Raw genomic sequence first — 17,754 nt, forward strand, 5'->3', positions numbered from 1 at the left:
TCCATTTCAGAAGATTTGTCGCTGATATACAGGAATGCCTTTGATTTATGCGTGCTGATTTTATATCCTGCCACATTGCTGAATTCACTTATTAGCTCTAGTAGTTTTTTGTAGACCCTTTTGGGTCTGTTAGATATAATATCATATCATCCGCAAATAGTGATGATTTAAGTTCTTCTTTTCCTATTTTTATGCCTTTAATTTCTTTTGTCTGTCTAATTGCTCTGGCTAATATTTCGAGGACTAAATTGAATAGAAGTGGTGAGAGAGGGCATCCCTGTCTTGTTCCAGATTTTAGAGGGAATGCCTTCAGTTTTTCTCCATTCATAATGATGCTAGCCTTAGGCTTAGCATATATAGCTTTTACAATGTTAAGGTAAGTTCCTGTTATCCCTAGTTTTTCTAGTGTTTTGAACATAAAGGGATGCTGAATTTTGTCGAATGCTTTTTCTGCATCTATCAAGATGATCATGTGGTTCTTATGGTTAAGTCTATTGATGTGGTGAATAACATTTATTGATTTCCGTATATTGAACCAGCCTTGCATCCCAGGGATGAATCCTACTTGATCATGGTGCACAATTTTTTTGATATGCTTTTGTATTCAATTCGCCAGGATTTTATTGAGGATTTTTGCATCTATGTTCATTAGAGATATTGGTCTGTAGTTTTCTTTCTTTGAAGTGTCTTTGTCTGGTTTTGGGATCAGGGTGATGTTTGCCTCATAGAATGAATTTCGAAGAGCTCCTTCTTTTTCTATTTCTTGAAATAACTTGAAAAGTATTGGTATTAATTCTTCTTTGAAGGTTTTGTAAAACTCTGCTGTATATCCATCCGGTCCCGGGCTTTTCTTGGTTGGTAGTCTTTTGATGGCTTCTTCTATTTCCTCCTTTGTTATTGGTCTGTTTAAATTGTGTGTATCTTCCTGAGTCAATCTGGGCACATCATATGACTTAAGAAATTTATCGATATCTTCGCTATCTTCTATTTTATTGGAATATAGGGTTTCAAAATAATTTCTAATTATCTTCTGTATTTCTGTAGTGTCCGTTGTGATATTGCCTTTTTCATCCCATATGTTAGTAATTTGAGCTCTCTCTCTTCTTCTCTTCATTAGCATGGCTAAGGGTCTGTCAATCTTATTTATTTTTTCAAAGAACCAACTTTTAGTTTTATCAATTTTTTCAAAGGTTTTTTTTGTTTCAATTTCGTTGATTTCCACTCTGATTTTAATTATTTCTTGCCTTCTACTATATTTGTTGTTGTTTTGCTCTTCATTTCCTAGGGTTTTGAGATGAAGTGTGAGTTCATTTATTTGTTGTTTTTTTCTTTTTTTGAGGAATGAACTCCAGGAAATGAATTTCCCTCTTAAAACTGCTTTCATTGTGTCCCATAGATTCCGATATGTTGTGTCTGTATTTTCATTTATCTCCAAGAATTTTTTGATTTCCTCCTTTATGTCTTTTGTAACCCATTGATCATTCAGTAACATATTGTTCATTTTCCAGGTGATGCAGGATTTTTTCTTCCTTCTTTTATCATTGATTTCCAGTTTCATTCCATTATGATCAGATAAGATGCATGGTATTATCTCCACACCTTTATATTTACTAAGAGTTGCCCTATGGCATAATATATGGTCTATCTTTGAGAAGGATCCATGTGCTGCTGAGAAGAACGTGTATCCACTTGATGATGGTTGATATATTCTATATATGTTGGTTAAGTCTAGGTTATTGATTGTGTTATTGAGTTCTATAGTTTCTTTATTCAGCTTTTGACTGGAGGATCTGTCCAATGGAGAGAGCGGTGTGTTGAAGTCACCCATAATTATTGTGTTGTGGTCTATTTGACTCTTGAACTTGAGGAGAGTTTGTTTTATGAACGTTGCAGCACCATTGTTTGGTGCATACATATTGATAATTGTTATGTCTTGTTGGTGGATGATTCCTTTTAACAGTATATAGTGTCCTTCTTTATCCCTTTTGATTAACTTAGGTTTGAAGTTGATTTTATTTGATATGAGTATGGCCACTCCTGCTTGCTTCCGAGAACCATGTGAGTGGTATGATCTTTCCCAACCTTTCACCTTCAGCCTGTGTATGTCTTTTCCTATCATATGAGTCTCCTGAAGGCAGCATATTGTTGGATTTGTTTTTTTAATCCAGGTTACTAGCCTATGTCTCTTGATTGGTGAATTTAAGCCATTAATGTTTAAGGTTACTAGTAATATATGGTTTGTATTTCCCATCATGCTTGTTTATTTATTTATTTTAATATGGCTAGTTTTTCCTTTTTGGTTATTTTTTTTCCTTCCCTTTACTGAGTTCCCTCCCACTGTTAGTTTTGGGTGCTGTTTTTCAATTCCTCTTCTTGTAGTGTTTTGCTCAAAATGCCTTGCTGTGCTGGTTTTCTGGCTGTGAATTCTTTTAACTTTTGTTTATTGTGAAATATTTTAACTTCATTGTCAAATCTGAAGCTTAATTTTGCTGGATACAGTATTCTTGGTTGGAATCCATTATTTTTCAGTGTTTGAAATACGTTGTTCCAGGATCTTCTTGCTTTCAATGTCTGTGATGAAAAATCAGCCATTAACCTAATTGGTTTACCCCTGAATGTAATCTGCCTCCTTTCTCTTGTAGCTTTTAATATTCTCTCCTTGTTCTGTATGTTGGATATCTTCATAATTATGTGTCTTGGAGTTGGTCTATTACAGTTTTGAACGTTTGGGGTCCTGTTGGCTTCCAGGATTTGGCAATCCATTCCATCTTTCATATCTGGGAAGTTTTATAGGATTATTTCATTCAATAGATTGTCCATTCCTTTGGTTTGAACCTCTATACCTTCTTCTATCCCAATGACTCTCAAGTTTGGTTTTTTTATGACATCCCATATCTCTTGGATAGATTGCTCATGAATTTTAAGCATCCTTTCTGTGTTGACTATATTCTTTTCACGTTGATAAACTTTGTCTTCATTATCTGATGTTCTGACTTCTACTTGATCTAGTTTATTTGTAATATTCTTGTTTGAGTTTTTAATTTGGTTTATGGTTTCCTGCATTTCTAGGATTACTGTTTGATTTTTTTTTAAATCTCTATCTCCTGGTAGAGCTCGTTCTTTGCCATTTGAATTTGTTTATTTAATTCATTTTCAAAATATACTTTCATAGTTTGGACTTGCTGTCTAATGTCTTCTCTAAGATTCCATTCCATCTGAGTTAGGTATGCCTTGAGTTCTTTCTCTGTCCATTTTTATGATGCCTCTAGGTTCTCCTGTGTATTTAAGATGTCCTGCATTGTTTGTAATCCTTTTTTCCCTTGTTTTTTCATGGTGCTCAAGTTACTTTCCAACTCTGTTTGACTGCTGTGTTTCTGTTTTTTCCTTTAAATTTGTTTTGGTTTTTATAGTTCCACTATCTCTCCTTTGTGTTAGGAGACAATGTTTAGAGATGTTGGATTTAATTATGATTTAAGGTAAATTCATTAGTTTCATTAAAGGCCTTCAGATTTTGATGGCATATAGAGAATTGAGGTTTGGACTTAGGATTTTATGTTAAGGTCGGGCAATTTGATGGTATGGAGGTTAGTATATGTTAGCTTCTTTGGGGGGTTGCTCAAATGCAGGCGGATATTAACAAGAGAATAGACAGGAGTACTTGGGGGTGGTTAAGGGCTTAGGCAGTCTATAGACCTATTCGTAGTATTCATCTATTTGCATTTAGTAAGTTATACGTAATCTGGGTGTTCATGCTTAAGAGGAAAGATGGGGAAAAGGTAAGGACGCAAACCAAGAAAGAGAGAGGGAGAGAAGAAAGAGAAAAGAATAGAAATGATTTAAAAAATAATAATAATAAAATGCAGTAAAATAAAAATTACAATTGAAAAAAATAATTAAAAGAAAAAAATTTAAAATTAAAAAATTAAAGAATTAAAAAAATGAAACAAGAAAAAAAAAGCACTGTTAGGCTTCTATTTTCTTCGCTTCCAGTAGGTGGTGCTGTGCCTTCCGGGCCAAGATTTTGCCCTCTGGCTGTAGGATACAATCCGTGTGAGGCCACTCCCCACCCCCCCTCCCGTGTCTCTCAAAAACCTGTTAGCTTAGGTTTATTCCTGGCCTCTAGTCCCCTGGCTTCTCCTGCTAGCCAGGCCTTCCCCAGTGTGATGCCTCTCGGCAGTTCAAACTATACTCTGGGCCTGCAGTTTGCTGGGTGTGGAGCGAGGCTATTGGGAACCGGCACCTTATTGTTTGATTCCTTCCGCTTGCCATTCCCCCAGAGCTGGCAAGACAGGTTTCGTTTTCCCCGCTGATGGGAGGGGGAGTTGGAGGTCAGGTGCCTTTACCTTTCCCCACGCCTCTATTCTCGCTCCCTCTGATAATCCCTCCCCCAGAAAGCTGGGGAGAGATTTTATGCGAATTCCCCGCTGTGTGGGAGATGGGCTGAATAACACACACCTGTTCTATTGCTGCGATCTGTCGGAAACTGGCGATGGTGACGTCAGCTCTCCAAGATGGTGGCCGCTGGCTTCCTTGGTGGACTGTCCTGTGTGGGGGACAGAACTGGACCGCTTCCTTCCCCCTCTCAAACCCTGAACTCAGCCCGGAGCTCAGTGAGGGCACAGCCGGCAGGACTCCACAGAATCCGCAGCGTCGTATCTCTGCGTTGCTGGCCGCTTCTCGGCGCCCCACCGTCTCTAGCCGTGGGGCGGGCCGCGGATCAATCAGCCTGGATCTCCGGCCACACAGTTCACTCGCGGTTGAGACCCAGTAACCGGTCCTCGGTGATGGAAATCCTTCCTCTAGGTTTTGGTGCACCCCAATTTTGCTGGAAATTCCTAACAAGATAGCTTTTGGTCATTCTAACTCGTTATTCACCTGCGCAGTGACGCGGTACACGGGGGTGATGCACTCTATTCGCCGCCTTTTTCCTCCTGGCATCTTTGTGTAAACTAGTGGTGATGTTCACTGGCATTTCATGTAGGAACATTCGTTTTTTCACTGCCAAAGATGTTCTTTTCAATTACGAATGCTTCCTTGAGAGTTGCAGAGAATCGCTGGGTCTTCCAGGACTTTTGTTGTCTTCTCCCATTTTATTCTTGATCCACCCCTTTGTTAATAATAGTGACTCTAGCAATATCTGTGCTGAAGAGCTTTTTTCCCTCCCTAATCTCCACTAATATCTTTTAGTCTATATTCTGTTAAACAAGATAAGTACATATATCATGTCCTTGGATGCCACGGCAATGTTAAATTGCTTTCACATTTTTTTTTCTAAATATGCTATTCTCGGTTTATTTCCTATGTTATCATGACCAATAATCCAGTTCACAGACTGGCAGTGGTCCATCAACCACACTGAGGCATTCCCAGCTAAAGTTCACTAGAAAGAACTTGCTACCGTGAACCCTGGTGTTTTAATATCTTTTCCTGCACCTTCAGCCTTCTCTTCTCTCTCTCTTCTAAAGGAACTTGGATGCTAACTACCATGAACTCCAATCCAAGAAGCAAAAACCTCAAGCTGAGATTCAGGGATGTTAAATGTATCCGGGATGATGATGATGACTCATATGATTTCTATGAACCTATAGCACCTACAGTCATGGGTACACGCAAAATGCATGATTCTTCAGAAAATGAACAAGAAGAAGACAACCCTGACTATGATTATCAGGATAAACTGGCTTCAGAGTTTGGAATCAGGTCATTCAGAAACTCATCATTGAATCAGGAAGAGGATGAGTTCAACCTTACTGCCCTTGCTCTGGAGGACAGCTCCGAGTTCATTTTCCCAAGTAGAGATACAGCTATTGACTCAAATTCTTCTTCCCCAAGTAACATTAGTAGGCTCATAGCTAATAACCTCACAGAACCTCAGAAAACCCTTCCTCACCCAGGAGCCACAAGAGTTGATCCTCCGAGGGGTTACCTTGTTGGCTTAGGTGAGAACTCAGTTATCAACCCTTCCATGACAGAGCATTCCAGCCCATATTCTGAAGACCCTCTAGAGGATCCTCTGCAGTCAGATGTCACAGGGATAAGCCTGCTTCCACCTGGGGCAAAAGGACTGAGAAGTCCAGAGAGAGACCGAGTAGCAAAGCACAGGTTCTCCTGGATGAAATTACCAGCCTACAAATCTGGGAGGCATTTAAACCATGGCAACACTTCTTCCAAAAGGAAACCCTGGAAGGAACTTCCTAGTGAGCCCTTACTCTTAAAACAAAAGAATCCATCCAAGACTTTGAATGGGAAATGGCATTTGGTTTCTGAAAAGGGTAGCTATGAAATAATTCAAGACACTGATGAAGATGTGGCTGTTAGTAAGCTGCCAAACAACCCCCAGAATGTCTCAGGGATGTGGGGAGGAAGCATCTCTCCTACAGACAAACCTAACAAGCCTAGTGACCACCCAAAGTTTCCTGGAGTTAGACATAAATCCTTACAGATAAGACAGGATGGAGGAAATAGTGGGCTGAAGAAAAGACCATTTCTCATCAGAACACGAAAAAAGAAAAAGGAAGAGAAGCTTGCATACCATGTTCCTCTCTCTCCAAGAGGATTTAATCCTCTAAGAGGAAAGTCCTACAACACATTTTCAGAAAGGATATTTGATCATTCATTGTTACCCCCAAAATCCAATGAAACATCTCTTCTTGAAGAACTTAATCAGACATCCACATCTGTCAATTTTGGCTGGACAGTCTCACTTCTTGACCATAATCAAAACACTACAAACAATACTAGCCAGACAAGCTACCATCTAGATCTTTCTCAGACAGTGACCCCAGAAGAGCACTATCACACATTTCCTATCCAAGACCCTGATGGAACACACTCTACTGCAGACCCCAGTCACAGGTCCTCTCCTCCAGAGCTCAGCCAGATGCTCGATTATGACCTGAGCCATGAGTTCCACCCTGCTGACCTGGGTCACATGTCGCCTTCATTGGAACCTGAAGGCTGGCAGACAACTCTCTCTCCAGATCCCAATTACCCATTCCTCTATTCAGACCAAGGTCAGATGACCTCCTCCTCCCCAGACCTCAGCCAGACAACCCCTTCCCCAGACCTCAGCCAGACAACCCCTTCCCCAGACCTCAGCAAGACAACCCCTTTCCCAGACCTCAGCCAAACAGCTGTACCTCCAGTCCTTTATCAGACGCCCCCTTCCCCAGACCTCAGCCAGACAACACCCTCCCTAGACCTAGGCCAGAGGACCCTCTCTAAAGAACTTGGTCAGACAAGCCTGGACCCAGATGAGGGTCAGATAACTCTCTCACCAGAACTTGGTCAGATAAATCTGGATCCAGATCTGGATGGAATGACCCTCTCACCAGAACTTGGTCAGATCAACTTGGACCCATATGGGGGTCAGGTGGCCCTTTTTCCAGAACTTGGTCAGACAAACCTGGACCCAGATGAGGATCAGATAACTCTCTCACCAGAACTTGGTCAGATAAATCTGGACCCAGATGGGGGTCAGATGCCCCTTTCCCCAGGCCTCAGCCAGGTGACTCTCTCTCCAGACCTGGATCAGACAATCCATCTTCCTAAACTCAGTCCAACACTGCCTCCTCCAGATCTTGATCATACAGCTTACCCTTCTGAGTCTAACCAGTTGTTGCCTCTTTCAGAATTCAGTCAGACCTTTCCTTATCCAGACTCTGTGCACATGCCATCTCCTCTGCCATCTCCAACACTCGGTGATGCTTTTGTATCCGAGGAATTTAATCCACTGGTTGTAGTGGGCCTTAGTGGAGATGATGGAGATTACATTGAGATCATTCCAAGGAAGGAAGTCCAAAGCAGTGAAGAAGACTATGTTGAAGTGGAGTATGTCGCCTATGATGACCCTTACCAAACTGATACTAGGACAGACATCAACTCTTCCAGAAACCCTGACAGCATTGCAGCATGGTACCTCCGCAGCAACAATGGAAACAGAAAATATTATTATATTGCTGCTGAAGAAATATCCTGGGATTATTCAAAATTTGCACAAAGGTTTGACTAGTTTTCTCCTTCTATATTCTCACTCTTTAACTACTGATTGAAAAAAAGGAGCTCCAGTAGTGTGGGAAGATAATTTTGGGCAAATGACATTTATCAATATTTTGTAATATTTTCTTTATCAATCCAAAATTAGTTTCTCTACTTTAGATATTACCTGGACAATATTAGGAACAGTCACTGTGGGATGTCTATGATATTCTAGAGGTAAATAAGCCTCATCCTGTCTCCTCTTCTCTTACCATACGTGTTCTTACCCCCTCTTCTTGCTCCAGTGCAGTTTCATCTATTCATAGCTATCAGCTAATCATTATGATTTAATTGAAGTTGGCTTCAAATCCAAGTTCTGATGCAGAAATCTCCTTTCTCATTTACTTGTTTACAACACAGAGTTTATAAAGGATCCATGCACTTTCTTAAAAGATCGTTTTCAATTCAGTATTGCTTAGGGTAGAAAGCCATATTGGGCTGGGCTCTATATTCTGGGATGAAGATATAAAGAGAGAAGAGAGAGGAGGAAAGGAGCAAGGCTTACTCAACTACAGATTCTCAGGGGTACCACAGGGTGACTGTGCATAAACTGTCTGGAAGTAGCTCATGACTCTTACAAAGCTACCTGTTACACTAATTAATTAAAAACAAAGTGTAATTAGAGTATGTAAACACAATGTATAGTATGACTTGGGAACATTAGCCCATTAATCTGATGCCTGACATTTCCACATTAGAACTCTGTTTAAAATACTTTCTCCATGACTTCCTACTGAAAGGTAGCACCCATTACTCTATGGGAACAACCAGTTGTCCGAGGAGTTCTGAGGAAGACCCTGAGGGGATAGCTCTCAGGATCTGTGCAGAGTGGAAAGGGAAGGAATCAGCTCCTTCAAAATCGTGGGTCCCACTCAAGGCCTACAACCCACTTTTATGGCAAAGTTGTTTTGCCTACTCTGTGTGTTCTTTGAGATTGTGTTCTATGCTCAGAGTTGTATGGCTAAGGGGAAAAATACTGGAAAGAAGGCAGACGAAGATTTTATGTTGATGGTTATGGAATATAACAAATATGATGGGCTTGACAGACGAGCTTTTGACTTATTTCCTTAGGCTTGGGAGATTTGAGAATCAGTGGGAAAATTTGACATCTACTGGCCCCAGACTGAGCTGATGAAAATACATGGAGAATAATGACCTGTATTTACATTTTTAATTAAACGTTTTATGTGATGATTGTAGATTCATAGGTAGTTACGAGAAACAATACAGAGTCCTTATATCATTTCCCTGTTTTTCCCAGTGGTAATATCATGCAAAACTATAATCTTCCATCACAATCAGTATACGGACATCAAAACTGTGAGGATGTAGAACATTCCATCACCTCAGAAGTTCCTCTTGCTGCCTTTTTGTAGTTATGTCTAGTTCCTTCCTACCACCTCCTGTCTGCTGACAACTCTACGCTGGACTCTATTCTGTAATTTTTTGTCATTTCAAGAATATTACATAAATGCAACATATAATTCTCCAGAGATTCATCCAGGTTTTTGCATGCATCGGTAGTTCATGCTGTTGCTGAGTAGTGTTCCATAAGATGTGCTGTGCCACAGTTTTTTGTTGTTTGTATATATTTAAGGTATAGGACATGATGTTTCTCTATATATGTAAATTTGAAATATCTCAGTCTGGCTAATTTACTTTTGCAATACCTCACATACTTACTTTTTGTGATGAGAATACTTAAAATCCACTCTTAGTGATTTTTAAGAGTACACTACACTGTTATTAACCATAGTCATCATGTTGTGCAATAGACCTCCTGAAATGAAAGTATTCTTCCCAACAAATGAAATTGTGTATCTTTTGACCAACATCTTTCCTTCTTCAAAGTCTCTGATAACTACCATTCTCTTCTCTAGTTTAATGTTTTCAGATTCCTTATATAATTGAGATCATATGGTATTTGTGTTCTGTGCTGGCTTATTTCATTTCACACAATGCCCTCCACATTCATCCACGTTGTTGAAAATACATAATTTCCTACTTTTTAAAGTTTATGGTGCTCCATTGTGGATATATGCCATGTTGTCTTTGTCCATTCACCCACTGGTGGGCACTTAGGTTCATTCCACATCCTGGCTGTTGTGGACAGTGACTCAGTGAATGTGGAGTGCAGGGGTCTCTCTTCATTTTCTTTGGATACATGCCTAGAAGTAACACTGCTGGGCATGGAGTAGTTCTATTTTTAATTTTCTGAGGAACTGCTATACTGCTTTTCATATGGCTGTAAACTAATTTAACTCTATCTGTACCAACTAATTTAACTGGGTCCTGTAACAACAGTGTTCAGGGTTCCCTTTTTTCCATGTCCTTGTCCACACTTACCTCTTGTTTTTTTTTTTTTTATAAAAGACATCCTAACAGATATAAAGTGAAATCTCACTGTGGTTTTAATTTGCATTTCTTTGATTATTAGTAATGTTTAGCATTTGTCATATACCTGTTGGCCATTTGTATTTCTCCTTTTGAGAAAAACATATTCAGGTCCTTTGCTCATTTTCATTCAGATTACTTGGGTTTTCATTATCTCCTATTCCACAGATTGTCTCTTAACTCTGTTGATGATTGTTTCCTTTGTTATGCACATTTTTAGTTTAATAAAATCCCATTTGTCTATTTTGCTTTTGTTACCTTTTTACGGAGTCATAGCCAAAACTATCTTTGCCCAGACCAATGTCAAAAAGCTTCGTAGTAATGCATTTAGCAAAAGCAGCTCCAGAGAGTAGCCACTTTCAGAGTACAAAACAATTGTCCACCCAGGCCCTTCCACAGAGGTGACCTTCTAACTCACCTGGGCATTGTCACCTGACAGCCCAAGTTCTGCTTCTGACACTGCTTGGTGAATGACCTTGTCTGCCTTTGACATTAAAATCTATGTTAATATGAACTTATATTTGTTAATCTACTTAGGTATTTGATAAAAAAAATCTCATGAATAAATTATACATAATTTACTACATATATCATAGAAATACTATAGGAGTCTGCTGTATTTACTGTAATAATACAGTAACACTGTACATATAACTTTTGGGGACTCTCATTTTTTACTCAGATTCATCCAGGTTTCTATATATAGAAATATGAGGAATTACTTGAAAGACTTGATGTATTCCAAAGAATCTTACCTAAGAAATGATATGTGAGTTGGAAGCTAGAAAATATTAAATGACCTGTATTTTTATTTATTAATTCATCCATCAAGCATTTATTAAAGACTCTCTGTGCTAGATATCACATTCAGAAATAATTTCCTAAATTCCTTTTAACAGTCTTTAATCTCTTCTTTTAAGTAAATACTATTGTTATCATTTCAGTGAAATGGACAATGAAGACACTGACGACATTCGAGAGGACACCACATATAAGAAAGTAGTTTTTCGAAAGTATCTTGATAGCACTTTTACCATACGTGACCCTCAGGGGGAGTATGAGGAGCATCTTGGCATTCTTGGTCCTGTTATTAGAGCTGAAGTGGATGATGTCATCCAAGTAAGTCAACTTTTGAGTGCTACTAAGATCATCAGAGGAATTTCCATAAGCATCAGAGGTTGTAAAGGTGAAGGCGGTGAATGAGCTATTATTGGTGATTTATTCTCCAAAATTAACAAGCAATCACATTTTCTTCTCAAAGACTACTTGCTAAGCCATTTGACAAACTTTAAGACAAAAAAAATTTTAATGCTGAAAATAGTATAATTTGGAGGATATCACATTAATTTCTTGTTTTTTCTTGCTTTTTATTTCTTTTTTTTAAGATATACATGTCAGTAGAGTATATTTTGACATATTGTACATATGTGGAGTATGTATAACTTATTCTATTAGGATCCCATTTTTGTGGTTGTAAATGATGTGGAGTTTCAGTGATCGTGTATTCATATATGAACATAGGAAAATTATGTCTGATTCATTCTTCTGTCTTTTGTATTCCCATTCCTCCTCCCTTCCCTTCATTCCCCTTTGTTTAATCCAATGAACTTCTATTCCCACCCCCATTGTGTATTAGCATCTGCATATCAGAGAAAACATTTGGCCTTTGTTTTGGGGGGATTGGCTTATTTAACTTAGTATGATAGTCTCCAGTTCTATACATTTACCAGCAAATGCTACAATTCCATTCATATTTTTATGACTGAGTGACATTTCATTGTTACACTATAATTTCTATCTATCTAAAGCTAACCTATTTGAAGCTAGCATAGCAAACTAACATATTCAGGAACAGTTCAACTGAGTTTCACAGCTATAGCAGAGGTGGCAGAGGCAATTAATAATATCTCATGGTGTTTTCTTAAAAGAAAACAGAGTGAAGTTAAAGAAAACCAGTAAGGGAAGTAAATATGTCTCTGAGCGTTCAGAAGGAAGCAAGTCCCCAAAGTATCTTCCCCATTCTGGTCATTTCTTTTAAAATCCTGTATCCAGCTACATGCCTTTAATTCTTTAATTCTTCCAACCTCTCCTGAACATTCAACCAATCAGCTGCTTCTCCAGGGCATTCCCAGTTAAACCCATTCATGCTTTGTCTATACCACCTGCTGTCTCAGACTTGTAGCTTGGGTTCCTGTGTGTGTGCCTCTCCTCGCCAGTAGCTTTTATAACGAAGTTTATCTCTGCCATCCTTCCTAACCTCTCTCAAAATAATGATGATGATGATGATGAAGAAGAAGCAGAAGGAGGAGGAGGAGGAGGAGGAGGGGCCCTGAGTCTAAAATAATCTATTTTAGATCCAGAAATATAACCTTTTATATCTATTTAAGCATTTACCAAATTTTCAGTGACTATTTGCTCTTTTTTAAAAATGCACATCGGAGAACAGGAATATGTATTAATCAGCTTTCTGTCACTGTGACAAAATACCTGAGAGGAACAACTTAAATAAGAAAAGATTTATTTTGGCTCATGGTTTGAAGATGCAGTCCTGGGTTGCTTGGTTCCATTGCTTTTGGGCCTGAGGTGAGCAGAACATGGCAGGAGCTCATGGAAAAGCAGAGCTGCTCGCCTTATGGCAGCTGGGAAGCAGAGAGAAGGGTTGGGGCCAGGGTCCCAATATCCTTTTCAGGGGAACACCTCAGTGACCTGCTCTTCTTTCTGCTGGTTCCTACCTCCTAAATACTTTACCACCTGCCAACTATGCCACAGGATACTGACCAAGCCCTCAACACACAACCTTTGGGGAACTTCAGGATCCAAACCATTGCAGAATGCAAGGATCTTAACTACTCTAGTTGTTCCATGAAGGCATGGGAGGCAATACTCTTCTCTCAAGATTAGGGGGATTTTAGTCACAAGAAACTATGGAAGGAACAGGCTAAGAGATGGTGCTGGGGCACTAAGATTCCCCACATGGTATTTAAGATCCTCCATTATCTGGTCCTACCTGGTCCTCTTTGAGCCTCATTTTCCAAAAGGTCCCACCGTCTGCCATGCACTTAAGCCATACTCAGATGCTTGCTGTCCCCCAAACTCGTCCTTCACCGCCCCCTCCTCACAGGCCTTTTGTGCTCTTCTGGGAGCCTGAAATGTCTTTCTCCTCTTTCTCCCTCTGAGAAAAGGAGCACTATACCACCTGCTGTCTCAGACTTGTGGCTTGCGTTCACATGTGTAGGCCTCTCTTCGTCAGTAGTTTGAAAGCCTGTTACAAGCAAGGGCCTCATTTGCCTTCAGATCCCTAGAACTTATCTCTATTATTTTATTTGTTGATAATGTCAACACTGCGGCCTTGGGCCTGAGAATTCATTTTTTGGTGTTTCTGGATAAACTATTTGAGTCCTATCTCACGGGATGACTGTAGAAGTAGATGAAATATTATAAATAAAGTACTTCGCCATTGTAAGTGCTCTCATCTCACAACTGTCTAACTCGGCCTATCATGCTGACAATTTTTTGGTTTGGATTTTTCTTAAGCTTAAGTATATTTGTGGATTGTTCATAGGTCCGTTTTAAAAACTTAGCATCCAGACCATATTCTCTTCATGCCCATGGAGTCTCCTATGAAAAGTCATCAGAAGGAAAGACTTATGAAGATGACTCTCCTGAGTGGTTCAAGGAGGATAATGCTATTCAGCCAAACACCAGCTACACATATGTGTGGCATGCTACCGAGCGGTCAGGGCCCGAGAGCCCTGGCTCCGCCTGTCGGGCCTGGGCCTACTACTCTGCGGTGAACCCGGTAGGTCCTTCCATCCAAGGCTGTCACCATCCCCAGCCTTCCAGTCTGACTCTGTTATGTGCAAGAATATTGGATTTCTGTCTTAAAAGTCTGCCTTTGCATGAGGACGTGGAAGGGTGTGTCAGCCATCCACAGCTACCATAAAAGGGAGTGAGAAACATTGATTCAGTGAACAGGATGGAGGATTATTTAAATGGCCGGCCCCCATTAGAGTGCCTGAGTCTACAGAAAAAGTGTTTATTTGCAATTTTCTAGAGCCTTTTACTGCAGCAGTGTTCTGCTCTTTATAAAAGGACTGAAAGATTGGGACTCCTTCATTTATCATTTCACAGTGTACATATAATCCCAGACAATATGTTGTACATGGTAAATATATACAATTTTTTTCAGATAATTTTTTAAAAAGATTTCTTCATTTGAGGCACAGTAGGAAGAGCACAAACTTAGGTTGTGTATGTATGTGTGTGTGTGTGTGTGTGTGTGTGTGTGGTCCTGGGGGTCAAGCCCAGAACATGCTACGCACATACTCTTCCACTGAACTACATCCCTAAGTCCTAGACTTAGATTTACATTCCTACTCTTTCACTGTGCAACCATAAGAAATTACTTGACCTCTCAGTCTCAGTTTCCAAAATTAAAAATGAGATAATAGTATGTAGCACTTGATAAATATTTGTTCAATGAATGAGGTTATATTTATTATCATAGAAGACAGTTGTCAGGATTAAATGAGATCCTACAGGCCAACTATTTAATATAGTACAGGTGTTCAAATCTAGTACCCATTGTATTATCAATGACATTATTATCATCATTACTGGGATAAAGAATATAATCAGAGGAATGCAACAGAATTAAGTGAAAAGTCTCCAGGTTTATTAAGCTGATGATTAATAATTTTTAAATTTGGAGACTTTGAGATTTCCTTTTCAATATGATTAGTTGCCCCAAAAGTGTGAAGGCAATCCTGAGCACAGGTGAACTGTGCCATTTGGTATTCCTCTCTTCCAGGAAAAAGATGTCCACTCTGGCCTGATAGGTCCCCTTCTGATCTGCCGTAAAGGAACACTTCACAAGGAGAGCAACATGCCCATGGACATGAGAGAATTTGTCTTACTCTTTATGGTCTTTGATGAAAAGAAGAGCTGGTACTATGAAAAGTCCAAAGGGTCTCAGAGACGTGAATCTTCAGAAGTAAAAAACTCCCATGAGTTTCATGGTATGGTCCTCTGACTTGAATCTGATCTCTGAATTAATCACACTGGGTCATAGTGATTCCTGCCCTTAGGTTTTCACAAGATTAGACATTAGATCTTCCGAGGAACCAGGAGTTACAGCAAAACTCAGCTCCTGAACACCTGGCAGGTGACAGGGCAGGTGAGGGAGTGCAAAGAAGGTCTGCAAGAGCACACAGAGCTGCGCCAGGTAAAGGCCAGTGCACTTCAGCCACCAGCACGCATGGCAAAGGAAGGAACATTACTCTACAATTTCAGTCATGACCTGGAAAAAGAGCAAGTATCTACATAGACGAGATGACCCTGTGTGTCTTTTCTAAAGAAGAATGTCCTATGTTCTTGCTCCAGCAGCTGTCAGGCAGCCACCATGCTGGGTAACCTGTGAGAAAGGGAATGAAGGGCGAGGAAACTAGACACAAGGTAGCCAGAGGAGAGTGGCAAGAGAGCACGAGAAAGGGGTCACACTGGGAAAAGGACACCCAGAAACCCATTCAGGAATTTGGCCTGTATATTCCCAACTGAATTATAAACAGTTTTAGAGAAAGGCCAGAATTTAGGATTTTGTGGCAGCTAAAAAAATAAATAAATGAAGGGCAGGGGCCTGTAATTAGAAAACAATGAAGACTGATAAGCTCTGTTTTGAGAATTTGGAGAATGGAGGTATGGGGTGTAGCTCGAGATTTCTGATCTCTGAGGACCTGTGTGGGAAGTGGATCACTCATGGTAACAAGCAAGTTGCTATTGCATAAGGAAACAAACAAAATCCATTATATGCAACACCTCCAGCCATCCAGCAAGACTGGTGGGTCTCTCCCCCGTCTTCTACCATTCATGTGCTCAAGCTACCCTTCTTTTATCTTTTCTTGTTTTTAACCTTTCTTCTATTTCTAGGAGAAATTTAATGATATCGCCCATAAACATACTTTGAGGTACAGACAGGCAAGTAGTAAGATTTACTATCTGCTCTAAAGTCCCACCGGCTAAGGATGAACTCTACTGATCATAAAAAGGTTAAAAAGTTCAAATATTAAAAAGACCCTATTAATTAGAGTGGAGCGAGAGACAACCAACAAAACAGACTGAAAGCAGAGCTTTCTTTCCCTTCTCTTCCACCAGCTGTAGCCCCCCAGCCCATTGTGCTTGGTCTCAGGAACAGGAAGCACACTTTAGAAAACCATGGCCTCTAGAAAGGCACGGCCTGCAGAGTCAGACAGGGTGGTTCTTGGCTATGCCCTTGACTCACTAATTGCCCTGGAGAAACTGTTTCTTGATTTCATCTAAGAAAGTCTCAAAAGCATCTGGAATAGCTTTAGTCCCAAGTGTGTTGCAGTAGTCTGAGTCTCTGTAATGTGGTATCCCCGTGCTGTGTCACCAAGGTATTTTATAGACAGACCGCTCGAGTCCCAAACCCCTAGCTCAGTGCCTTCCTCTGAAGAATATGCTCAGTAAATATGTGAACTGGTGACTAAATGAGTGGATTCTTTCAGCCCTATTTAGTATTTAATGAGTACCCATCGTGTCAGGTCTTCACTTCTGTTTCCTGATGGACAGGTTTGAAGTGCCCCTTAATCATCCCTCGAGATGCCTTTCACTCTCGTGAGCTCTATTTCTTAAACAGGAGTTAAGATGAGGGGTAAGAGGTGGTGTTCTAAGGAAGTCCACAGCTGTCCCCTTACCTGATGTGATTTTAAGGGTGCCAAAAGGATCTCAACTCCTCCCACTCTAAAAATTCCCTTACTTGGCTCCAAGGAATTCCACCGCAATTCCTTTAATATAATAAGAGACACTTTCCCTCTCTCTGTTCCACTTAAATGCTTGGTAGCACTAAGTTTTATCATTAAAATGTTGTGTTGTATTTGTAAGAGGGTCAAGTTTAGCAGGTGATTTTAAAACAAACAGACAAACACATTTCACTAAAGGGAGAGTGAATACAGCTGGAGAACCCAGACACCCAAGCTGAGAAGAGGGCAGAGGAGCCACCATATCAAACAGAAAATGAACGCAAATGGCCATGGGTGGTGGGAACACTGAAGCTGAACTCCAACTTCTAGATTTATGCTGGAACTCTCTGACTTCAGGAGGCCTCAGGGTGACAAGCTGCATGTCCCCTTACTCTCACCTCAGATTTGCATTATCTGTCCAGATTCATCTCCATTTGTTTGTGGCAAAGGGACATTTACACTATGAATGTGAAGGATAGATGAGTAAAGCAGAGAGGGAGAGGCACACTGCAGGGAAGAGTGGGGAACCTTGGAATGGGAGCTCACTGCACTCCTGGAGGCTGGTGCA

General features: G+C 40.2%; 1 protein-coding gene across 1 annotated transcript in view; it reads left to right on the top strand.

Annotated features, from left to right (window-relative positions):
• The window catches only part of F5 (coagulation factor V), a 72,284-nt gene that overhangs the window by 41,812 nt on the left and 12,718 nt on the right, over nucleotides 1–17,754 (top strand). The window contains exons 13-16 of the mRNA XM_046430053.2: nucleotides 5,466–8,001; nucleotides 11,376–11,550; nucleotides 13,994–14,230; nucleotides 15,242–15,449. Of these exons, the coding sequence (XP_046286009.1) occupies nucleotides 5,466–8,001; nucleotides 11,376–11,550; nucleotides 13,994–14,230; nucleotides 15,242–15,449 (3,156 nt within the window). The remainder of the gene's footprint in view (nucleotides 1–5,465; nucleotides 8,002–11,375; nucleotides 11,551–13,993; nucleotides 14,231–15,241; nucleotides 15,450–17,754) is intronic.

This window comes from Marmota monax, unplaced genomic scaffold (assembly GCF_021218885.2).
Source record: "Marmota monax isolate L192 unplaced genomic scaffold, Marmota_monax_Labrador192_F-V1.1 WCK01_AAM20220418_F8-fsc00055, whole genome shotgun sequence".
NCBI lineage: Eukaryota > Metazoa > Chordata > Mammalia > Rodentia > Sciuridae > Marmota > Marmota monax.